General features: G+C 43.2%; 1 protein-coding gene across 4 annotated transcripts in view; it reads right to left on the bottom strand.

The window, feature by feature from the left end:
* The window catches only part of ZC3H7B (zinc finger CCCH-type containing 7B), a 49976-nt gene that overhangs the window by 5361 nt on the left and 18797 nt on the right, over positions 1–25818 (bottom strand). For all 4 annotated transcript variants that reach the window (XM_081877597.1, XM_081877596.1, XM_081877599.1 and 1 more), the window contains exons 10-22: positions 23177–23525; positions 22345–22403; positions 21403–21565; positions 21163–21324; positions 20158–20363; positions 19309–19409; positions 17878–18059; positions 17258–17343; positions 9396–9529; positions 6822–6927; positions 3049–3157; positions 1323–1453; positions 184–347 (exon numbers count right to left, since the gene is read on the bottom strand). In XM_081877597.1, the coding sequence (XP_081733723.1) occupies positions 184–347; positions 1323–1453; positions 3049–3157; positions 6822–6927; positions 9396–9529; positions 17258–17343; positions 17878–18059; positions 19309–19409; positions 20158–20363; positions 21163–21324; positions 21403–21565; positions 22345–22403; positions 23177–23525 (1952 nt within the window). The remainder of the gene's footprint in view (positions 1–183; positions 348–1322; positions 1454–3048; positions 3158–6821; positions 6928–9395; positions 9530–17257; positions 17344–17877; positions 18060–19308; positions 19410–20157; positions 20364–21162; positions 21325–21402; positions 21566–22344; positions 22404–23176; positions 23526–25818) is intronic.

Here is a 25818-nt window from a genome sequence, read left to right as displayed (position 1 = left end):
AGGCCAACCAAAACGTGACAAAACAGTACATAAGCTTCTGAGTCCTTGAGAACTCTTCATAAGGCTAGATGGCAATGGGGTGAGGAAGAGCTGAAGCCAAGGACTGTTCTCTTTATTAATCTGGAGTTACATATTGACTGCGTATGTAACCAGATGAGAAGGGGGTAGTTTTGTGCACAGTACCTTTCACACAGCCGGAACTCCCCCATTGGGAAACGGTAGTTCCAGCAGCTGGAGTCGTTCTCCGATGTGAAGACTTTTTCTTTATGCTTCTCTGACTGAATGTGTTGCTGCCACTGCTTCTTGCTGTTGCTGTTCTTTCCACAAAGCCAGCAATGGTAACCCATCTAGCCATCAGATAACAGGAGAACACAGTTCTTTAACTTCGTGCTGTTTCACTGAACAACTGCTCCATAAAAGGGTTAGAAAGGGCTCCTCCAACCACCTCCAAAACCAATTTGCCCATGACTTAAACATTTCTACTAATTAAGCTGTATAGAAATAGCTCAGATAAAAATAAAAGAAATCCATTGTTCGATGTGTTTCATAGTTTGATCACCAACTAGATTTTCCTTTATTATCCACTTTCCAAAATGTTTTGCAAGTGCCAAAGATCTTCTGGGTTTTGTGGGGGGAGTGGTGGAGAGAAAAGGATGAGGGGGAGGAAAAAAGGGGGTGCATGTGAAAATTTGGGTGCAAGGGGCTGCAAAAAGAGAGGGAGTAGGAGGGATGGCAATGAGGATGGTGAAAACAGGTGTAAAATGGGGCTGCAGAACGGAACAGAAAACTAACTTCGGAAATGGGGCTGAGAAAGTGAAAAGCAACCTTTGTAGTTGCATGGGATGGGAAGGAGAAGCTCTTGGGGGTTAATGTGGGGAGAATGGCAGGGGGACTGGTGAGTGAAACAGTGAGCAGGGGCACAGGGGTGTGTGTGTGTAATAAAATAGAGTCAACATTAAATCCTTCATATATTTCACTACTCATACAAGGATTGGATTTTCCCAAGACTTCATGTCATTCCAGCAAAATGCATGCAATTAATGAAGTGGCCCTCCATTTCTTTTTTAAAAATGGTACACTGTCTTCATAAAAACGGGGGGGGGGGATTCAATATTTATTATTTGTTTGACTTAATTGCTTGCTGCTAAGAGCAACGGCATAATGTACAAAACAATACCTCTCAATAAAAATCATTCCAACAACCCATGAAGAAACCCAGCATAAAAACAGAAAAAACTTCAGGAGCAGCAACATTCCACCCAATGGGCCATCAACCAGCTTATGGATGGCAAGCGACAGATTGCGCAAGAGAAAGATGTTACCATGTCAGCATAATCAGTGGGCATCTGGATCTGCTTCTCCCCTTCCCGTGATGTCAGAGGTGTCCCCTCACCCGGCTTCCCAGGATTGTGTTTTTTCAGCCACATGTCGTAGGTCTGCTGCATATCCAAAACTGCAATGAAATATCAGTCTGATGAGCCTCCTTTCCATCATACCAAGCACAATATCTCCAATAGGAAAGCTTTACAAAGGAAGCGGCTTTAATAATAATAATAATAATAATTTATTTATACCCCGCCCATCTGGCTGAGTTTCCCCAGGCACTCTGGGCGGCTTCCAATAAGTCAGAGTAAGAGTCCATCTAGTTTGGTATTATCTTAGCATTCTTGTAGCTCTGCTCTTCAGCATTTCAGACAGGGGTCTCTCTAGAAGCCCTACCTAGAGATGCCTGGATTTGAACCTGGGACCTGCCACATGCAAAAGACGTGCTCTGCAACTGAGCCAAAGCCCCACCACAGCTGAAAGGACTTACAAAAATACTTTTTTTCTTTTAAGGCAGGTGTGAGGAACTTCAGGCATGGGGGCTAAATGTGAACTTCCAAGTTTCTCTATCTGGTCCCTGGGACTCTCTCTCTACCCCACACTCCTAGGCTACCCCCCCAACCCAGCTTCAACACCCCCCTGGGTGTTTTTGGATGGGTGGAATTTGTCCCCGAACTCTGATAATAGCTCTCCCTTGTCTAGATGAAGAATAGAGAGGGGTAGGTGTCTGAGTGTAGAAACTAGACTACTGTACAAAGTTAAAAGCCACTTTTGCCTCTGGCCCTGCTCATTACTGGAATGTGGCCCTTGGAAGGCTGCCCAGAAGGTGAGATATAATTGTGATAAATAAACAAAATAAAAATAAAATAGCACAAGGTGCAGGACACTGTTTCAGCCGGTAGAGAAGAAGATAGCTATACATGCGTGTGACGTTTTGGAATACAATTCCAGCCCACAATGGTGTGGTTCCTTTTTAAAGCTGACTCCTGTAAACTGCGGGTATCTGTGGATCGGGAGTCAAGTCTTGTGTATGCGCTCCTCCCTCCTCTGCTCTCTGGAGTCATCTGCACCCCCTTCCTGACATTAACCATAGTTTTAGGGAACTATGGTTTGCAAACCAATTTCAAGTCATGGCTTTAATCCTATCCAGGTTTAGCTCTACTCAGACCTGGAACCTCTTCATAGAGGAGCAGAGCACCCTAGCAGATTTCACTGCCAGCAACCCTGCCAGATTCAGAACTCCTGGCCCCAGGACCAGAGCTCATAACACCAGTAGCCTAGATTCCTGAATAATTCTTGGATTCCATCCCTCCACCAATCATCACCTCTGGAGCTCCAATAATGGAGGAGACAGAAGCAAGGCAAGAACATGCTTGGCTAACAGCATGTTTGGCTATTCAGGAGGCAGGTAAGTGCCTGAAAACAGGGCCTGGCAGAGAAAGCCAGGCAGGAATGGAGTCTCCTGCTACTATATAAGCTCTCAGTCCAAGCTCCCCCAGAATTCCAAACTCAACGTCCTAAACTGGGGAAAGAGACAAGATTCCCAATTATTTTATACATTGGTGTCCTCATAATGCAGTACAGTGGTGCCCCGCAAGACGAACGCCTCGCAAGACGGAAAACTCGCTAGACGAAAGGGTTTTCCGTTTTGGAGGCACTTCGCAAAACGAATTTCCCTATGGAAAGAGAGTTTTCCCCCTGCTCCCAAACATACATTCCACTCACTCTTATTTTCTTTCATGAAAGTCCACATCTCTCTCTCTTCAGGGCTGTGGGCAAAAGAGCAGTTTCCAACATACTGACACTTCCTGCCATTTTGGGCATGAATGCATAGCTGCAAAGAGATAGAAAACACACACACAAACCTTAAAAAAGAAGAAAAAAACCCTCCACCCTTAAAAGAAAAAAGGATGAAGTAGCCAAGAATGGTGCCAAGTCAAACAAAAAGGGGACAAGCAAGCTTTGAGAATTAATTCTGCTTCAGACTGTATCTGCAAATCTGTGACTAGGCAATGATAACAACATACAAATTTGTCTCTCCAGCTTGACAGGTGATAGCCTTCCAGCATTAAGGAAGTTGACCCCCACCCCACCCCGGCAACAAAAACCTGTTCTTTAAAGCTCAATCAGAGCAAATAGCAATCTCCGGAAAATCTGAATTGACATTTGCTCCAATTGAGTGCTAAAGAGCAGGTATTCACTGCAACAAAATAAAAAACCCATGCTCAGACACAGAGTTTTTAAGTGCAGACCTGTGCCTGGAAAGAGCAGGTTAAAGGTAAGTGAGGATAAGCCCTGAGAGCTGTAGGATTTAAATTTTCAAGTTTATTGGTACAAGTTTATTCTGGTTTTTATCACCGTATATATGTTGAATGCCATTAAAGACTCTGTGGTGATAGAACCCACCTCCAACACATACACCTGAAAGATGACAAGCAAAGAAGAAGAAAAAGAAGCAGAAGACTGATACACTGGGGGCTTATGGAGGTTATTCAACAACCCACTGTTATTCTGTGAAGACTGCTGTGGAATTGTTCCTGTGCTTTCTGCTGATTTTCTGGGACCTCCTGAGGCTAGCAATTGCTGCAGCACTTCTGGGTGAAGGCCTTCTGAGTTTCAGGTGCACTGCCAATCAATGCACCTGGTTATCAATAAGCCATACAGACTGCAGCAATTTCTTCATATGGATCACTACTAGTCAATTCAGAATGGTTGTGTGATCCATAGCAGGATTAGGGTGGTGGTGACATAGTTTCTCCCCTCACTCAAAAAGCAGCTGTTGTGCAGAACACTACTAGTTGCTGTGTCACAGGGATTGGAGTCATGGGCTCCTCCCCACCTGCCTCTTATTCCAGAGTATCAGCACCAGAGACTTGCTTTCTACAAGTCCAGGAAGTCCTGCCATGGCCACACACCACATGTCTCACACTTGCAATTTAAGCTAGGTCTTCAGACACTGCCATCTTTCCCCTTGACACAGGGTACAAAGGACAACCTACCACTCTTTAAGTCCACTTTCTCTCTCAGAGCCCTTATGTCTGTCCTTGTGTTGGACAAGCACTCCCAAGAACTGCAGGTGCATTCTAGCACATGCAGCTACACAGAGATCTACTTTGAAATGGAAGGCTGCATCACGGAATTAAGAATAGTACACCTTCAATATGCTACATTCAAGCATGCTTTCAAGCAAGAGTCTGGCATCACAGTGAAGCTCAGAGGGGAGAGTCTGAGACCTGCCTGCCATACCAACATATCAGGAAGTTACTCTGGACCACATCCTCTCTCCGTTTCTGGAAATGGAGACAAATCAAGGCCGGATTTCTTGAATACCTCTCCAAGAACCTCCTAGATTGCAGAGTTGAATAGAAAACACTAAAATATAAATATAGGAGGAGAACTAAAGAAAAGCTTCTCCTCCAAGACATACTGCTAACTTTTTCCCATTCCCTCATATCTCCCTTTTCAGTTCTTGTTTCTACCACAAAGCCTCTTCAGTTCTTGAAAAGACCACAACCTGAGGAGGCTACAGCACAACTACCCATTCCTCATCCACAGTCATGCTATGCTCTAGGACAGTGTTTCCCAACCTTGGGCCTCCAGATGTTTTTGGCCTACAACTCCCATCATCCCTAGCTAGCAAGACCAGTGGTCAGGGATGATGGGAATTGTAGTTCAAAAACAGCTGGAGGCCCAAGGTTGGGAAACACTGCTCTAGGAGAATGATTTCCAAAGCAATTGTTTTTAACGTCTCTTCCTCATCCTTACTCACTCATGGAAACAGAAGATGTTGGCTTTGTGCTCAAAGGAAATAGACAACAGACACTCGGATTAGAAACAGATTTAATGAACAATTCCAACAAAGCAAACAAAAACTATTCCCTTAGCCAGGGGTGGGGAACTTGTGGTCTCCAGATGTTGTTGGACTACAAATCCCATCATCCTCTGACCACTGGCCAATAGTTGGAGTCCATTGGCCGGGAGTTGGATTCCAATAACGTCTGGTGGGCCAACGGTTCCCCATCCATGCACTTAGCAAACAACAGAAGTACAGCAGTAAAATTATTCACTTCCTTGTAGCAACCATTTTTGAAGCACAGTTCTTTCCTTTTGCAACAGAATACAAGTCTTTTAAAAAAGGGATTGGGTGATTTTTATAGAAAACTCTCCTAAAGCAAGGAGACATTTGACTCTAGGGGCACACGAAAAGCCTAGATCTGAACATTCATGTGTGAATATACGCACATGCATGTATTGCTTGCTCATTATTTACCAAATATTGTTGGTCATTTTGAGTCTTCTTTTCCCTTAGGAAAAAGGAATACAAAAAAAGTTTTGCAACATGTTCACCCACAACTGGGCTTAACGTTAAGAGCTCCTCTTGATAGTTTTCTTCTTTTTTGAATGAGCAGTGCTTTCCAAATCCTTGAATTGACTTGAAGTCACTTCATCTTCAAGCCCAGGAGCTAGTGCCACACCTTCTCTGGCAGTAAACAAACTGAGGAATGTCACCAGCTTCTTTTCACACACACAGCACTCTGAATTAGAGGAGGGTAACCCAAGGTGAAACGCTATACCCAATTCAAGAGCCAACCAGTCTTTCATGGAACAAGGATTTTAATTAAAACCACCAAATTTGCATGGGTGATTTCAACGGGTGTCAAAATATTCTTTCATTATTGCACCACTGACTAATCTTGGCCTTCAACCAGCACCTGTTTTTTGTCTAACAATAACTCTGCCATTCCCCGGTCTAAAGAGCTCTTCCTCCTTTGGCTTCTGTATTCTGGCTCCCTTCTCACTCCATACAGAGCTCAAGTGTGAATGGAAAGAAAAGGCAACTCACCTATAAGAAAAGGTCACACGACATTTGGGGCTTCTTAGAGAAAAGGCGAGTAAGATACATGGCAGATATAAAGAATGAGGCACAGTGAGAAAGTGGATAGAGAAAGGTTTTCTCCCTCTCTCATAATACTAAAATTCAAGAGGCATCCAAGTTTCTGGGCAGCCAAAAAAAAGGGCATTTCTTCGCACAGCACTTGGTTCGCCTGGCACCTACATTATATATTTTTAGGCACCAGCTGAAAACCTTCCTCTTTTGTTTAAATTGTTTTCTTGTTTTTATCCTTTATTTTATTCTGTGAACTGCCCTGAGCTGAGAAATAATAATAATAATAATAATAATAATAATAATAATAAAAATAAAAAACAACTAGGGAATTCACGCCTACAAAAAGCAGTGGTGGCCATAAGCTTGGCTGGCTTCAAAAGAGATAAATTCATGGAGGATAAGGCAATCAACAGCTAATAAGCAGGATGGTGATGGTCTACCATTGGTGCCAGAAGCATGTATACCAGTTCCTGGGAAACACAAGTGGGGAAAATGCTACTATGCTCAAGTTCTGCTTGTGGCTTCCAATAGGCAACTGACCAGCCACTGTAAGAACAGAGTGTTGTGTTCTTATGTTAAGAGCCATCTGCAAAACAACAGTGCTACTCACATCATATTGCTGAGGGAAGTTGCGGATGGAAGGCAATGGTCGGACAGACACCCACTTCTTCTTTGCTTTGGACATCACAAGCAGGACACGGCGCTCCTTGGTCCAACTACGGGGGGGTGGGGGACGACGACAAAAAAGATGCTCAGAAAATGTTCCATTATGAGCAGAGTCTGGCTTTCATGACAACTGGTGTACAGTGGTACCTCGGGTTACATACACTTCAGGTTACAGACTCCGCTAACCCAGAAATAGTGCTTCATGTTAAGAACTTTGCTTCAGGATGAGAACAGAAATCGTGCTCCGGCGGTGCAGCAGCAGCAGGAGGCCCCATTAGCTAAAGTGGTGCTTCAGGTTCAGAACAGTTTCAGGTTAAGAACGGACCTCCGGAACAAATTAAGTACTTAACCTGAGGTACCACTGTACAGACTGAGCTAATGAATCCAGAATTCCCTGCTAGAAAGAAGGAAAGCTCTGTGCCATGTAGCACGTGGGGAGGTGGGGAGGACAACACGCAACAACTGATCGCCAAAATAAACTGTGTGAAGCAATAGCAGATAAGAAAAGCCTTATGAGGCAGATCATCTGGTCCTGTATCACATAGATTGTATGATTTATAGACTAAGGAAGAGCTTTCAGAACTGCTTGTCAGGGCACACTAGTGTGCCATGGGAGAGAATTAGGCCTTGAAAACTTAAGCAGCTACTATGTCCAGGTCTGTGGCAGTGTGTGAAGGCACCTTCCTAAAGCAGAGTAGCAATGCCTGAATGGGAGGGAGATCTCTTAACCCCCACAGAGGAAAGATGGAATATAAATCCAGTATCTAAATAACCATTGGTGGCATCTATCTCACTATATCCTTATTTGTTTACCCTTGCTACTCCTCAAGAGGCATCTCAAGATGATTTACACTATAACGACAAATATAAAAGTTTCCTACAGTCATACCTTGGTTTTCAAACAGCCTAGTTCTCAAACTTTTTGGCTCCCGAACACCGCAAACCTAGAAATGACTGTTCCAGTTTGCATGCTGTTTTTGGAAACCAAACGTCCGATGGGGCTTCCGATTGGTTGCAGGAGATTCCTGCAGCTAATCAGAAGCCACGCTTTGGTTTCTGAACGTTTTGGAAGTCGAAGGGACTGGAACGGATTCCATTCGACTTCCAAGGTATGACTGTATATAAAAACAATTTTAAAAGCAATTGTGTATGTAAACAATTTTGAAAAACAACCACTATAAATAGAAAAGCAGTTGAAAACAACAACAAATACACACAATCCATTCAGGTCCAGGGCAGGCACCAACTAGGATAAAGATTTTAGAAGGCTAATTGAAGGAGTGTGTGGAGACACTGTGCATACCTTCCGAGTGGGGAGGCAGCAGACAGCACCCGTTTCCTCCTTTTTGCCAGAATATGATCATTGACATAACCCTGAAGGAAGGACTAATAATGCACAAGAATTCCCCAGATGCAACCTGTGCTAGAGCTGTCAGGCATGGGGGAATCCCTGACACATTGCCTACTTAGGGAAGCAACCGTGCTTCCTAGGCAAAGGAAAGGGTAAGACGTTGGGAAGCAGAATCAAAATGGGCTGGCTTCAAACTCCCTGCCCATTGCTTTACAAGTTAATCAAGCATTTATAGTAATCTTTTTTAGTGCAATGCTGAAGAATACTGTAGTGATCAGGTGGGATTGCTATGAGGAATTATAAATATAGAGTAAGCCATCTGTGTCAGCAATGAAAGCATTGCGGTGACTGGGTTTAAACGATTTTGATATGATTCTTGATCAATCCACACCTCTGCATCCCTGTTCCATTTCTCTTTCTTGACAAGTTAGGTACTGCAATGCAGGCAGGCATCCTGGGTCATCAAAGATAGTGGGCAGCTTCTTTTGATGTAGCTTTTCTGATATGTTAATCTTAGGATGTTAATCTTAGGGCCAGGAAACAGATCTCACCTGAAGGTGATAATGATCGCAATATGCGTGCTTAATTAGTTTTGGTAGTTTAAATTTTCCCAACGTGGGGTTTATTGAAATGCTCAGAAGAAGTCTGATTGGTTCTTACGAACACTCTGTAAAAAGTTATTTTGTGAATAAAACGACCTGGGCTGTGGGGTAGAGGGACAGAGATTATTATACGCACCCTTCCCAGAGTCTTGCTGGTTCAGGCCTCTGTGTGTATTCTTATTAATCAGAGTTCAATCCTTCCTTTACTTTGGGAACGCCTCAGTATACCTCCATTTTTAAAATGGGGGGGGGCACCTGTCCCATTATCAAAACTTTGGGAAACATTGTATTAAAACGTTACAGACCCATAAGTAATTGGCCCATAAACTCTGCATCATTTTTAATCTCCCTTTTCCCCATGTTTTTTCTCCACACAGCTTCCTCCACAAGAGTAGGTATGCCTGGCACTGACTCAGTTCAAAAATGACCACAAATACATTTTATAGTCTACAAGGAATAAAAACAAAACCCTAGAAAACCACAGCAATCGTTTAAATAAAAGCACTCCACAAAATATATGGTAGGAAAACATTCTACAGGCAGTAGAATAGGTAAGGGCACCTACCAGTGGCGAGCTTTGGCACTACAGTACTTGAGGTCCTTGTCTGGTTCCACCACCTGCCCATTCCTCCAACACTGGCCACAAACAAATTTCATTTGGAGGTCGAAAGTGCTTGACGTGGGAGTCCTCGCAGAAGCCTGATATTGGGACGGAGGAAGGAACAAAGTTGGTGGAGGGAGTTGCTGCATTCACAAAATTGGACAAGCTGGATTTACTAAGACAATACACATTTTTACACGTATGTTCTTTTATGAGAACTGCAGAATAAAGCAAGCGACAAAACAAGACTGCAAAAACAGATCCTAAGAGTAGGATAAAATTACATTAGAATGGATATTGATATATAAGTAAATAGCCTTTGCTGATAATTTACAGACAAAAATCCCGTTATGTGAAAAGGTAAAGGATATCATATGTAAGGGACTGAAGATAAAGATAAAGCGCTCTCTCTTTCTCTCTCTCCACAGACTCTCTTTCATGCTATTGAAGAAGCTAATAAGCCACCTACTTCTGTTTTCTAGTATTGTGGGATGTGGTGTTGGAGATAATGAAATGACACAATGCAAAACTCACAGTAAAAAACCAACTCTTTTTATGATCCATGCTGTTGAATTTACAATTGCATTCCTACAGGAACGGGGGGTTTTTTTTGCCAGTATTGGCCACTGGTTCAGCACAGTATCTAATCAATAGATTGGGCTCTAAGGCCATAAATTGGGCCTATATGATCTTTACAGTCCTGGGCTTGGACTTACTTCACTTCCTGCAGGGGTTGCAAACATTGCACATGACACACCCAGTCTAAAATGAACATAAATACACAAAGTAACCCTGAGGAACATAAGGACTCCTGGACGGTTAAGTCCAGTCAAAGGCGAAATTGGGGTTGTGGTGCTCATCTCACTTTCAGGCCGAGGTGTTTGTCCACAGACAGCTTTCCGGGTTGTGTGGCTAGCATGACTAAACCGCTTCTGGTGCAATGGAACACTGTTACGGAAACCAGAGCGCACGTAAACGCTGTTTACCATCCTGCTGCAGCAGTACCTATTTATCTACTTGTACTGGCATGCTTTCGAACTGCTAGGTTGGCAGGAGCTGGGACAGAGATATGGAAGCTTACCCCGTTGCGGGGATTAGAACCGCCAACCTTCCGATTGGCAAGCCCAAGACGCTACCTGTGTCCCTGAGAAACATAGCAGTGGCATAGGATTTGGGGCGGGGGGGGGGGAGCCTGCAGTGGTGGTTGCCCTGGACACAAAATTGTTAGCGGGTGCAAAATTTCAACACCCAGTGCTGCCTCAATACAGCTGTGCGCTTCCATTGGTGAGCTCTGTTGAAAATGGCTTCTCCATGTGAAACAGGAAGGGACCTCTTCAGACAACAGAACAACTCTTCTTTTCTTATCTCTGCAGCTGTGGTCTCCTGGGTGACATGGACGCTGTTAGGCAGTTTCATGTGCATATATAAACTATATCATCTTTTACAACATTGGGGGCAGAAAATATTACTTGATGGAATTCTCTGCCTGAGCAACATATTAAGCATGATACCATCTTCAGCTCTGAATGACTAACAATTTGAGTAGAAGAGAAAATTTAAAGACAATTTGTGCCAACTTAGAATTTGGAAAGAAACAGTGGCAGGAGGGAGAAGTCAGAGGATGAGATATATGGAGAGATAGTTACTCCAGGACAGGAGATCACAGATTCATGCAATTGGTGGTGGTAATTTAGTGTAGAAAATGTGTGTTGTTTGGCGGAGGAGGAAGAAAAGAGGGTTCACATTGTTATGGTTCTTGCCACCTCTATAGGAAAAAAGAACATTAAACACAATACTCACATACAATCCTTATTCCTTTAACTGCAATGTTAGAAATTTTTTTGCTGCTTTTCTTTATAAACAAACTCATGGAACTTAAATTAAAATAAAACACACACACACACACCAGGGGTCTGGGATGAATGAGTCACTCTGGGTGCCAACTGCTTTAGGAGTGCAAAACGCAAAGAATGCTGATCTTGAGCTATTTGTTCAGCCACACTGTTTTGTGTAGGATTATGCTCCATCAACTCAAAACAAACTCCACTGAGTCCTTACTCTCAGGTAAGGATAGCCACCTGAATCAGGTAGCCAGAGCACACCAACTGAGGCCAAGGAAATCTCCACAGAGAATGGACCCTGCCTTAGACCAAGCCTAGAAGGAGGGTTTAAAGTTTTGCATGTGTGTAATTCTGGAGGGAGTTTCTAAAGACTCAGGTGCCCTGGGTAAACGCACCAGGCTGGTGTCACAAGTCACATAAGTATACAGATTGTACCAATCGCCATGCTGATCACTACAAGAACAAATGGAAAAACAGGGCTAATCCAGATTAGTGCAGGAGGTATGGTGCAAAAAGAGTAACTATGGCAAAACACAAACTCCTGGAACAAAAACAGCTATCCCTATTAGCTAAGCCTACTAGACACCTATTCCTACACTGTTCATTAGCCATGTGGAAAGCTGCCATCAAGGCCCTCCCACCAAATAAATCCATATAAGTCATTGTTGCAGATGGAATTCATCCCTTAGGTATCTATCTAATAATTCCTGCCTCCAGTCTTTTCACACCCTCATCAAAGGCTTTGAAAAGCTCCTTCTAAACATTAGAAGCTTCCAAGAACATGAGGCAAGCACAAACTGAACAGGTCTTTTCAGGTGAGTAGCCCAAAGCTGAGAAGCATATGCACCCTTGCCAAGTAAATCTTTGCAAAGGTAAAAGGAACTGAAAGAAGAAGCCAAAGCATCAACTGTGCATGACTGTATTTGTAACAGCAAGACACATACCTGACAGATTGCTAATAAATTAGTCAATGTTGCATGGAAATTAGAGGTTCCTAAGCATGCCATGAATTAACTCAGCCCAACTGGCTTCAGATTAACAGCTGCATTGTTATGGGGCCAACATTACAAGATCTAGTTGGCAACTAAACCATACCGGCCACATGATTAAAAGCTTTGGCACAGCAATGCTTTGATTTGTTATTCCAAGTAAGGCAGAAGGCATGCCACAACGAGAAAGAGAGCAGTGGATCAGTGGCAGAGCACGCGAATAAGATCACCAACAAAATGTTGAAGTAGGGTGAGCTTCTTTCAGAATTCCAGCCAGCCAGCTATGATTTCTTTCAGGATATTCCATTCCATTTCTCCCTCCCTCTAGTTTTCATTCTTCTACCATTCCCGAGTAGTCAATGAGTATACTTTGGGGAAATATCTGTAGCTCAGAAGCAGGACATCCATTCTGCCTGCAGAAAGTCCCAATTTCAATCCCTGGCATCTCTAGGAAAGACTGGGAATGCCCCCCAATGGAAACTTTGGAGAGTTTCTGCCAGTCAGTGTAAACAGTACTGAGCTAGATAGAACAATGGTTGAAGGCCAATTCTAGAAATGTGGGATGGGTCTGATTTCACTTAGATATGCAAGAGTATTATTCTCTCATAACCTTTCCCTAACTCTGTTAACTCTTCTCCAGCTGTTCCCAATTATTCACACATATTTAGTTGCCAAAAAAAGCAACTCAGCCCGGCATTATTTACTGGCAGTCCAGAGTGAAGCCGGCTATACAGAATGGCTGTTCCAGGTATATCCAAAAATGAATGCATTCAGGCATTGTGCAATTAGTTTCCAGACAACTTCACAGCTTAGAAAATGTCAGGTGATTTTGCAATCTGTGGAAGTAGCAAGACAGCATGTCATCCTGTTATTTAGTTTTTCTGAACCAAAGTCATCTTAGCACAAGAGCTGAGTTCACACAAATAAGGGAATTCTGGGGAGACAGAACCCACCCCCCTAATGTGACTCTGCATCATCCCTCTCCCCACAGAAGCTCCCCCACTCCCTCTCCATGCAAGAGTTATTTAGCTGGAAGCACAGCTGAATAAGCATTATGCCAAATTAACCTGCTTAGACTGGAGAAAAAGAAAGGCAAAAACAAACTTTCCACTGTTGGTTGCTTAGCCCTCTGCACCAGTGAACTGTTGCTACTTTCTTTGAGACTTAGCTAAAAGCTGGTAGGATGGTTTCCTCAGCTTGGACAAAACCACAATGAACCCATCTGGGACTGGTTAGTTATATTTGAAATCCCCTTCCATTAAAAAAGCTACAAGCATGCTATACATTAGTGTCATGCAGGACCCCGTTTAATTAGCAGGGTATCAGCAACAAGCATGTTCTGAACATGCCCGCACAAACATTTTTTAAAAATCTTCATTGCTATCAGCTGTGCTTTTCACAGCAGCATTTCTTACTAACTGAACATTTCTGACTTAGTTCAAGACACCCACTAGGCTCAGAGATGATGGAATTTGGACCCTCCAGATGCTACTGGACTTCCAACTCCCATCATGGAGGATGGATTGAATGTTTTATTTCACAAAACAAAAAAAAAAAAATTCCTTCCAGTAGCACCTTAAAGACCAACTAAGTTAGTTCTTGGTATGAGCTTTCGTGTGCATGCACACTTCTTCAGATACCTGCATGCACACGAAAGCTCATACCAAGAACTAACTTAGTTGGTCTTTAAGGTGCTACTGGAAGGAATTTTTTTATTTTGTTTTGACTATGGCAGACCAACATGGCTACCTATCTGTAACTTATTTCACAAAGGGATTGCGAGACTCATTAGAAAAACAGTCCAGCACTTCTTCAGCATCCTTGGCTTGAATGTACCCCCAAATATTACATGTCCGCAGATATTAGAAATGAAGGGATCTAGGTCTGAAGGCTGCAGCCTCAGAGAAGTAGGGTGTGAGCTGCCCAAGGCCACCTTCCCCCTTGTATACCCAGCCATGGGGGATGGTGGACCAAAATGGTCTCATAAGCTGCATGTGTTCCTCATGCTTTCTGAATGCCTCCACCACGACATGGAGATAGGCCGTTTCTCTTGTCAGATGAAAAGCCCGCTCCTTCCTGTCTGCTCTAGCTGGTAACTGATACTAGGCTATGCCTCCACTGCCCCAGTTCTGCTTCCGCTGCATTACTCCACCATGACACTTAATAATTTACTACTCCTACTTGGTCTTTCTCCTCTCATTGGGAACATGTCCCCTCCACCTTCAGCATTGAAGTACTTGGGCATCATTACACCCCTTAACTGTCCCAGGGACATCCCGGAATTAAAGAAGCCATCCCAGCTTCTGATTGGATCCTGGGATGTCCCGTTTTGGCTCAGCGAAAGACACATGTTTTGGGGGGCCGTGTTCTCACACGAGTCACCAAAAGATGTGCATCCCAATTTTCCTCTATGGCATGTCAGAGGGTATGAATCATAGGTAGAATGCTGAAACAGCAACACTTCCCTCCTTTCCCCAATGCATGGATAATTGCCAGGATGTGCATGAAGCACACCGTAAAGAAAGTGGTTTTGCGTGCATGCAGTTTTCTAAATCAGAAACAGAGATGTGTTTAAAAAAGCAAAAGGGAAGAAAACTTTCAGCCTCACATCATGAGACTGGACAATGCAGACCATTCATTTCCTTAATGGCTACATGTGTGCCAGCTTAAACCACCATGGAAGTAAATGGTGGTGGGAGAGCATCCAGAGTTTAATTTGTTTCATCAGCTACCACAACACACCAACTGGCCTCTTCCTTGGCTCTTGCCTGATCCTTCCTTGTATCTGTACTGCCTCAATCCTTCCACCCGTGCTCTTCTCTGAAAAGTATGATGCAGCTGCGCAGTTTGGTTATTTGACCCCATTGTTATAGTAGCATGAAGCCACAATCCTCTATGTGCTGGACAAGCCATAACATGTCCCTTCTATGCTGAAACTGACTGACAGAAGGAATAAGAGACACCAAGTGGTAGGAAATATTATTTAGCATTTTAATCTAACAACTTCTAAATGATGGGTCTCCCCTCCCCTCCCTTTCTCTTCTTACTAACCACACCTTCTGAAAGTCATTAAAGGTCAAAGAACTTAGTGTTCTAGTTCAAGAGCTGTTTTAATCCAATGCCAGGGCTGGGCTCCTTTTGTTACTCATCAGCTAGGCACTTCTCCAGGACTCCAAAATGAAACCCAGGAGGAGGGTAGCAGGTTATTACCGCGCAGTAGTACTTTCAAAGCTGCCACTTGGAAACCAGAAGCTATTCTTTTGGGAATTATGGGATCAGAACTACCTAAACAGTATAGAAATTTATTTATGTATGCAACCACAGTTGCAAGCATGTTATTTGCCCAAAAATGGAAGGAAGAAGAGGTCCCGTCGAGAGAAAAATGGATACAGAAGTTAATGGACTATGCAGAAATGGCAAAACTTATGGAGAGAATAAGAAATCAATATAGCAATTTAACTTTTTTAAAGAAAGGAATGGAAATGGTTTACTGAGTATTTACAAACAAACTGTAAACAGATTAAGACATTGGCAGGATTAATGTAAAAACCTGTAGTCTGTCTCCATCTCTCTATATATGGGATATATACGGGAATAGATATATAAAAGAATATGTTGAGATAATTTGGAGTATGCAGGAAGATGAAAAGAAATGTAAACAACCATAGAAAGAGGAAGAAGGGAGTCGGAGTTTTAAATGTCAAAATTATGACTGAATAATTGTAATTAAATAAATGAAAATTATAAAAACTAAAAAAACAAAAAGCTGCCATTTGGCTTTTGAACCTCAGCCTCCAGATTAACAGCCCTCCCATGAGCCATAATCTTCCAAAAATCAAATCTGATCCCCGTTCTTCATGGTTCAAAAGAGTGCTCTTAGCTACTCATTACATTTTTTCTACGGTCTTTCTGGACATAATTTCTTTTCTGTTACTTTTAACAACCACAAAGAACAAATGAGATAGTGCTGCCTCTAACAGCATCATGCTAGACGCCGGCAGGCATGATCAGCTGAAGAAACAGAGTGGGAAGGAGAGAAGTCAGAGTAATAGTTGCAGCAAACCTCGTGGATCTCCACCCAAAATAAGCCCACCCCCCACGGGCTGCACTGCAGTATGAAGAGCCACTCGCCCATACAGCCCATGAACATCCTCCTCCCTTCCTTGAAAACTGCCTCAAGGTCCAACTGCTCCATTCTGGATCCTATTTTGGACATGGGTAATATATACCAATTCATCCTTGCTGAGAAGTTAGTGCCACTGTGCCTAATGGCTCTTGTTGGCCACTAAATGTGTTTAGGAATGTGGTCTTACACACAGAACAACCCTTGAGCTATTTTCGCATAAACAAGTATTTCCATTTAAGAAGCTCCTTAACATGTTTTAATCCCTATGATATTCCTAATGAGAGAGAGAGAGAGAGAAGTTAAAAGCAAGGAAGGGGAAGGAATACATACACCATTTAATAATACGAATATACTGGAGTAGCAGCCAATCCCACCCCTCTCCTGGGGGGCCACTATACAGAGAGAGTTGCTTCTTATTCACTCAAAGGCAAACAAAAGAATACAGAGAGTGTTCTGGTACGTCAAGCATCCTGTTCTTCACGGTAGCCAATCATATGCCTCTGGGAAGCCCACAAAGAAGACATGAGGTCAACAGCCCTATCCTCAGCAACCGATACTGAAGGCGACATAGTCATCAAGACTAGAAGCAACTGTTAGCCATATCTACCACAAACCCTTTAGAGCCAGGTTCGTGGCCACCACCATATCTTAGGCTAGTGAATGCCAGAGTTTAACTATGCACAATGTTCTCTGGGAATTTCTGTGTGGGTGGAAAAATTAGGGAATGCTTGTATACATTTTATGTACACAAGTACAGAAGTAAAGTACACCTCCTGGAATTGGAAGTTCCTAATGCTGTCTACCTTTGATCAATGTACGTGTGTTCTCATAAAACACAGCCATTGGCATTGGATTTTTGAAGTTCCTTACCATATTGCTGTTAGTCTTGCTGGCATGTGCCTCCATCTGTTGCCAGTACTTCTTGGATTCCTGTACAATGTCTTCATGGGTCATCCCTGGAATTATAATAAAGTCTTCCATTAAGAGCTTCCAAATTCCAGAATCTTTTCAGATTTTTTAAAACAATGGTTTTACTTGTAGTGTTCCAAAACGCAATGGACCAACAGACTTGAAGATTCAAGTTATTTCATCGTGAACCACCCTGAGATCTCTGATCTCACGCACACACACACACGCGCGCGCCCCACCCTTCATATATATAAAACACTACAAGTGCAGCAGAAATATAGCAACAAAAGGGCATAAAATTTAAGAGCTCTTGATTCAGACATGCTGCCTCCAATTTCAAGCCACTCTTCCCAAGTTGGCAGTTACATCCACTGATCCACTCTAGAGCTTTTCTTTTCTGCAAAGTGTAGAATATTAAAACCTAACACCACAAATCATTCCCTCAACTCTTATAATTCATGTATGTAAGATTTCAATACACTAAAGGTACAATCCTATGGTCCCTAGAAAGGCATCTCAGGAACCATAGATACTGCAGATCTCCCTCTCCATCCTCAGGATGAGCCAAGTGGTACACTTACCGGAGTACTGCTGTAGCAGCCAAACTTTGAGCTCTATGAAGCTGTGAGCAAAATGGCAGCTGTCTTCACGCAGGCAGCCGTAACGCACCTCATGCCGGCACACATCAAACTGAAAGTGCTCCTGGAACTGGCGGATCTTGGAGTATTTTAGTGAGGTGGAACGAACAATGTGAACTAGACACCTGCATCGAGGAGAGGAATGTTTATTCATAAAGATGCTTGTTTTAAAACAGCAGTGATATAGAAAAATACTGCTCAGCCTGAGCCAGCCCATCCATTTGCAGCGCCTTCTGCCCCCTGATTCTACAGAGAAGAACCTCAAATCTGGACTACAATGTTAGCCTGTCAAGAGACTGTCATAAAACATGCCCGCCAGTCCCTAATTATTTGCACCTTTTGCGGATTTTCATTATAAGCCACTTTGGGAGCTAATTGTGCTACATTTAAAACAAAACAAATTCCTTCCAGTAGCACCTTAAAGACCAACTAAGTCAGTTCTTGGTATGAGCTTTCGTGTGCATGCACACTTCTTCAGATACCTTTCGTGCATGCACACGAAAGCTCATACCAAGAACTGACTTAGTTGGTCTTTAAGGTGCTACTGGAAGGAATTTGTTTTGTTTTGACTATGGCAGACCAACACGGCTACCTATCTGTAACTGTGCTACATTTAGACCACCATGTGTACGTACCTCAGTTTCAGAACACACACTTACTGGATGTGGGCTTTGACAATTGTGTATCTGCAATGCTTCATGAGTAATGTATTGAATGGGCTAGACAGACAAAATAAAATATTATATCTTGATTTATGCATTACTCAAGAAGCATGGCAAATACTTAATCATCAGAACCAACAATAGGAAAGGGTTGGTTCCACAACTGAGGTGCTTCTGTGTGGTAGTTAACAGGATGGCACCATGGTGAGGAATGCTGCTTTAAATGTTCTGCTAGATGACTGCAGCAGCAAGAGCACAACCACATGTCATCTGTTTCCATGCTGCTAAAGGTAATGCATGAATATGGATTTAATGATCCTTATCATAATATATAGGGTAGGCCAGGAGTATTTCCAGACTCAAACAGTTGGTATCTGAAGAAGTGTGCATGCACACGAAAGCTCATACCAAGAACTAACTTAGTTGGTCTTTAAGGTGCTACTGGAAGGAATTCTTTTATTTTGTTTTGACTATGGCAGACCAACACGGCTACCTATCTGTAACAGGGTGGGGGTAGGGCATTACTGGCGAGACCATCAGCCACAGCTCATTGTTGAGCAACTGCTTTGCACCCCCAGCATCTCCAGGTAGAGACACTCTAGTGTGAAACCCTGGAGAGCAGTCTGTCAGCCTGTGTAGAGTCAATACCGAGCTATTTAAAGGTTTGACTTAGTACAAGGCAACTTCCTATGACGAAGCCCAGCCCACTTACTTGTTATCATAAAAGCTATGTTTCGCAGCTAGGTTGGAGCACACTGCTGGCGAGTCCTTGGTCCCTTTGCTGATTATCCGGGGTTTGCTATCAAAGCAGATCTGCAAGCACACCATTAGAAAAGGGTTTCAGACTCTTAAGTCCCTAGAAATTGCTTTAAACAATCATTTCTAAAGCACTTCCAGTGCACTGTAATATTTGCCTAACAAGGGCTGAAATCTGAATAGTTCCCAAATGGAACCCTGGAGAGCCCCTGACAGTCAGTGTTGACATTACTGGGCAAGGTGGTCCAATGGTCTGATTCATTGCAAGGCAGCTTCTTGTGTTCTTTTATCATGCTCCTGGCAGCTTGTGATTATAGGTAATTATTATTATAGACGTGGAATTAAGGCTAGGAGGTTGCTACTTGCCCACTCAACAAGTCCCGATCTTCCAGGACCCAGCCTAACGCTCCATTGACTAGAACACAGTGGCTTTCTGCTAAGTTACTATGCGAGAGAACAGGATGCTTATTGTAATCAAGCCACGACCACACAGTGATGTTTCCAATTCATGTTTCTCAGCAGTACTGGGGGTTTCTGGAGGCCAGCTCAAGGCTAGCCACATAGCAACTAGGTAGGAAATTCCAGAGAGGTGCCATTTTCTGTCACTTTAAAACAGAGCTGCAACCCAGAATTGAGTGTGAGAGAGAAAGGGTAAGCAGAATTTTGGTGTTTTTATGCAAAACCAAAACTGATAAATGTCGGCACTGGACAGTATTCTGGGTGAAAGGCTCAACGGCCCAGTTATGTAGCTAGACAAGGAGAAGGATGCTGTGGAAGGACATCTTGCCTGCCTTCTACTCCATACCTCACAGAGAAAGGTGAATATGCCCTGGTGTTCCTTCAAGATCCTGGCAATGGTCAGGCTGCCCCGCTTGACTCCGCCCAGCGGGTCAAAGAGGAGGTCACGATTGAGAGTCCCCTTCCGCTCCTCTGTCCACACGTCGATCTCCTCCTGGTGGTACGCGAAGGTGCAGTTATCCCCGTACTTACAGTCCTGCTTGTTAAGCATATCTACAAAGCAACAGACATCACACCACCACACAAGGAATGGAGACTGGAATCAGAACCAAGCTCTCTTGCTACCCCTTCTTCTGTTTCCTTCTCTCCCCTCCCACTCAGCCCCAAGATCACAAACAGTTAAAAATAAACCAATGAGTTCAAAATGTCACATCTTGGGGTAGCCAAGCCTTCCCCAACCTGGTATCCTCTGGATGCTGTTGGGACTACAACTCACATCACCCTGAACCATTGGCCATACTGGCTGTGGCTCATGGGAGTTGCAGTAGAACAACACCAACATCTGGAGAGTACCACATTGGAGAAGGTTGCAATTATTCATCATAATAACTCAAGCCCCTGTCACCTTTACTAATGATTAACTTAATTTCCCCAACGAGACCTGCCTGACACCTGCCCATTTTGGCATAAGTCAGACAATTTGATTTTCTTAGGATGTTAATTTAATCATTTTTTCTTGGCTGATGGCAATTGTGTTTTTATGCTGCCCTTTTAAATCTTGCTGCTTTGGGTGTGCTTTTGTATATCTTTTATCTTGTTTTATCACTGAACTTTGAAAATTTTGTAAGCCACCATGATGGGAAATCGATTGAAGGCAAAGGTATAAATCCCTATAATAATTAAAGTCTGTACACATTCATGAAGGAGAGGGTAGGTCAGTAGGAAACAGGTCATTGCTACAGAAAGCAGCCTCTCTCTCCCCATGCCATATTTCACAGAACCCTCCTTCTGTATGAAGCAGTCCCGCCGCCCCGCCCCCCGCCACCCAATGTACCCTTTCCCTTCAATTCACCTTTGCACAGATAATAAGATCCCACAAAGTTTGTCTTGGTTGGCCGTGGTCGGATTCTCTTCCAGGTTTTATCTTCCGAGTTGCAGCGCCGGCCCAGCAGTATATCCCGCTTGCACTTGTGTTCCAGACCTTCTCGATAGGTATAATCACCAGCCTTGGGTCCTACAAAAGGGGAGACAAGATTAATAAGAACCCAGTTTTTCCAATAGCAACTAGTCCAAGTCACCACAAGCAAATCACCTGTTTTGGGATAGCAGATGCGACAGGCTTGTTTGAAGATGTGAGTGGATGCCAGCGGATTCTTCACAAGCAGCGCTGTGTTGGGCATTATTGACTCTGGCTGACACATCAGCAACTCTACCACTTTGGGTACCGCTGGGTGACTTGGTCCACTGTGGTTTGCCTGGAGAGAGAGTGGGGGGGGGGAATTGCAAAGAAAAGTAATTAAACCCCTCTCCTGAAGTTCTTCAGGTCAACCTGCATTTCAGAAAGAACAAGCCAAAGTGGGCAGACTAAAGCCCTTCTCATTGATGACTCTACTCTACACGCAAGGAGAATTACTCTGACTTTCGTGGTCAATCCAAAATACAATCTTGAGCGTTCCCATGAATTCTAGGTAGCGTTGCAAAGAAGAACTGTCAAAGTGTTGCCCTATTGTGCCATTAGTGGAATAGACTGGATGAAATCTGGGTATCAATTATATTACTAACTGTTACACTGAAGGTGCACCTGAAAAGCTATTTCCTTCTTATTTGAAAGCTTATTGGAAAGGTCAAAGAGTATCCTACAATTGTCCAATACACTTTAGTTGCCTATGTGGTTCAGCTAAAGTGTCATATATAGCTCGGGGGGGGGGGACTTTTTTCCTGATACATGACTGTATCATGGTAATTGTGAAAAATTATTAGTTTTTTGTAACAGATTTCATTAACTTTCCAACACAGTTTTAACATTTTAAATCGCATACTTTGTTGACATTATATCTTAAATTAGAAAAGGTGGCATCAGCCATCTTAATGACAGCATAAAGAGCTCAAGCAACCTGCTATCACATGAAAATGCAACCAAGATATACACCTTTCAAAAAATCCTAATGAAGTTTTGCCAAGGGGTCCATTTTCAGCTCTTGGCCCGCAGATTATTCCATCTCCCAATCCAGAGAAAAAGAGAACAACTACTCACCAAGGGTGGTGGTTTCTGGATACCAGCAGGCTGCCGTGCTTCTTGTGTGCTGGTTTCCTCTGAACAAGGAGAGAAAAATCACAAGAGAAATGAAGACACTGGCCAGTGTTACAAGCATGATTGCCAACTACCCGAGCACTACTACATTCAACTACCTTCTCTTTTCTTAAGTTCCCAAGAGGCAACAGAAACCAAGTGCCACATTCTTTTAGCACTTGAGGCAGATAGTTTCAATAATTAAAAAAACCCCTAGATTTAAGAAAGAAAATCATAGTAATGCTCTTGCACAGCCCTGCCACCCAGGTCATTACCATGAGGTCTGCATAGGAAAATATCCCAGGGGGTTCTCTCTCCAGTGTTAGTTTCAAATTACTCCAAAGAGGCGGTTCTCACCAAGAGGAAAATTGTTTTCTAGTGGTTTAGATATCACTGGCTAGATAAATACTCTTTTCTTCAAATTTGCTTTGGATCATACAGAAACATACCTCCTGCTCCTTCATCCTCTTACATGTTAATCTTGTTATTCAGTCAAGTAATTCTTTAAGTTTCTCTTAATCTATAATGCAGCAATGAACTAATACTGCTGCTGTTTGGTGCGAACCACATGATGGGCACTATCCAAACCAACACATTTATCCATTTGCTTATTTATTATACCCAGCCTAGTTAGAAAAAAGAAACATTTGCAATTTAAAATTGACAATACAAGGCTGGGACATCGGCCATGAACTGATATGAGGGGTGAGAAGGAGAGAGTTAGATGGCAGTGGAGGAGCATGTAACATGAGCCTAGGGCAGTTGATATTTTGACTCTAACAGGCCCCACACCTACCAACAGTAAAGGAATCCAGCGCATCTAGTGATCCCCTATTGGTTCCAAAAGCATCCAAGACATCGAGGCGGGACTCTGTGTATGGGAGCAAGTCCAGCGAATCCAGCGAGTCCAAAGGGGAGCTGCCACTGCCACCCACAGGCGATTCAAAGGCATCCAGGACAGATGAGGAGGAGAGCTGCTTAGTGGCATCCATCACAAGGCCAAAGGAAGCAGGAGGGAGCGGTGTGGAGACTGGAATGCTGGCAGTCACCACGGGAGGGAGCAGAGGAGTGCCACCCGGAAACACGGGGATCAGCTGGGGCATCTCACTAGACAGGTTGGCAGGGATGGCACCTTGGACCAGGGACTTCAGCAAGAGAGATAAAACATGATACAGTTAGAGGGGAAGAGATGAAATGCACCAGGTACACAAGGTAGGTAGCACAGGGCACTATGACAGACAGAACTGAAGACTAGTTTACAGTTACTTTCTCCAACGCAGCAGCATTATCAACCAGTATCTTGGTAATAATAATAATAATAATAATAATAATAATAATAATAATAATAATTTATTTATACCCCACCCATCTGGCTGGGCTTCCCCAGCCACTCTGGGCGGCTTCCAACAAAATATTAAAATATTGTACACTAGTCCATCAAACATTGAAAGCTTCCCTAAACAGGGCTGCCTTTAGATGTCTTCTAAAAGTCTGGTAGTTGTTGTTCTCTTTGACATCTGATGGGAGGGTGTTTCACAGGGTGGGTACCACTACTGAGAAGGCCCTCTGCCTGGTTCCCTGTAACTTGGCTTCTCACAGTGAGGGAACTGCCAGAAGGCCCTCGGTGCTGGACCTCAGTGTCCGGGTAGAACGATGGGGGTGGAGACGCTCCTTCAGATATACTGGACCAAGGCCGTTTAGGGCTTTAAACGTCAGCACCAACACTTTTATTCACACAGACCCTCCTCTCTTTTGTGGTGCAACTCCTGCCTCCCCCACTGCAGTTCAGCATTACACAGGCATCAAGACTAACCAGGTGTCAGAGGCATAAGTGGCATTAACTGGATTGGGGGAGCGGGGAGGAAGAATGCAACAGGTGAACAGATCCAGTAGGGTACCAGAAAGAAGCTTCAGGGAGCTTCAGGGAAGGAGAATGTGCCCAGTGTTGACCCAGAGCATTGGTATATCTAGGAAAGAACCATCTACTCTGATTAGCACAGTTGCTGTCTAACACGGACAGTTGGTCTTCCCTAGTACATGCCTAATACTTTCCTAATACAGGGGGTGAACATAACAGTAAAAAATCTGAGTTTATTTAAGGACAATTATGAAAAGTGCTGGTCAGAAATTAAGAGAGATTTATAAAGTTGGTCAAGATTGAAACTTTCCTTGATGGGTCGAATTGCTGCTATAAAAAGGAATGTATTGCCAAGAATGCTGTTTCTATTTCAGACTTTACAGATTGTGGATAAAATGGAGTGTTTCAGGAAGTGGCAAAGAGACATTTCTAAATTTGTCTGGCAGGGCAAAAAGCCCAGAATTAAGTTTAAAATATTAACTGATGCTAAAGAAAGAGGGGGGTTTGCCCTGCCAGACTTAAGGTTGTATTATGAATCAGCAGCTTTTTGCTGGCTGAAAGATTGGCTGCTCCTTGAAAACACTGATGTGTTAGATTTGGAAGGATTTAACAATGCTTTTGGATGGCATGCATATCTGTGGTATGACAAGGTTAAGATTCACAAGAATTTCAAGAACCATATTGTAAGGAAAGCAGTGCTTAATGTCTGAACAAAATATAAAGACTTATTATAAAATAAGACCCCAAGGTGGCTATCACCTATGGAAGCTAAAGCTGTGAAAAGACCCAATATGGAGGTCAAATGGCTGAAATATTGGGAGATATTAGAAAGAGATGGAGATAATTGGAGATTGCAGAGTTTGGAGAAACTAAAAGACAAAGTGCGAGATTGGCTACATTACGCTCAGATCAAAGAGGCTTTTAAATTGGATAAAAAGTTAGGATTCCAGGTGGAAAAATCGAAGCTGGAAACAGAACTGTTAGAACCTAAGACTAAGGTACTTTCAAGAATGTATAACTTGTTGCTGAGGTGGAATACACAGGATGAAACGGTTAAATCAGCTATGATAAAGTGGGCACAGGACATTGGGTATAATATTATGTTTGCTGACTGGGAAAAGTTATGGACCACCGGTATGAAGTTTACGGCATGTAATGCCCTGAAAGAAAACATTATGAAAATGATATATAGGTGGTACATGACCCCAGTCAAGCTAGCAAAAATGTATCACCTGTCAGATAATAAGTGTTGGAAATGTAAGGAAACCGAAGGAACGTTCTTTCACCTCTGGTGGACTTGCCCCAGGGTTAAGGCCTTCTGGGAAATGATATATAACGAGTTGAAAAAGGTATTTAAGTATACCTTCCCTAAGAAACCAGAGGCCTTCCTTTTGGGCATTGTTGGCCAGAGGGTGTTAAAGAATGATCGAACATTTTTTATGTATGCGACAACAGCAGCAAGGATACTTGTCGCTAAATATTGGAAAACTCAAGATTTGCCCACGCTGGAAGAATGGCAGATGCAACTGATGGACTACATGGAGCTAGCAGAAATGACTGGCAGAATCCGAGACCTGGGA

This window comes from Podarcis erhardii, assembly GCF_964252035.2.
Source record: "Podarcis erhardii genome assembly, chromosome: 10".
Lineage (NCBI taxonomy): Eukaryota > Metazoa > Chordata > Lepidosauria > Squamata > Lacertidae > Podarcis > Podarcis erhardii.
This window is presented reverse-complemented; position numbering and strand designations above follow the sequence as displayed.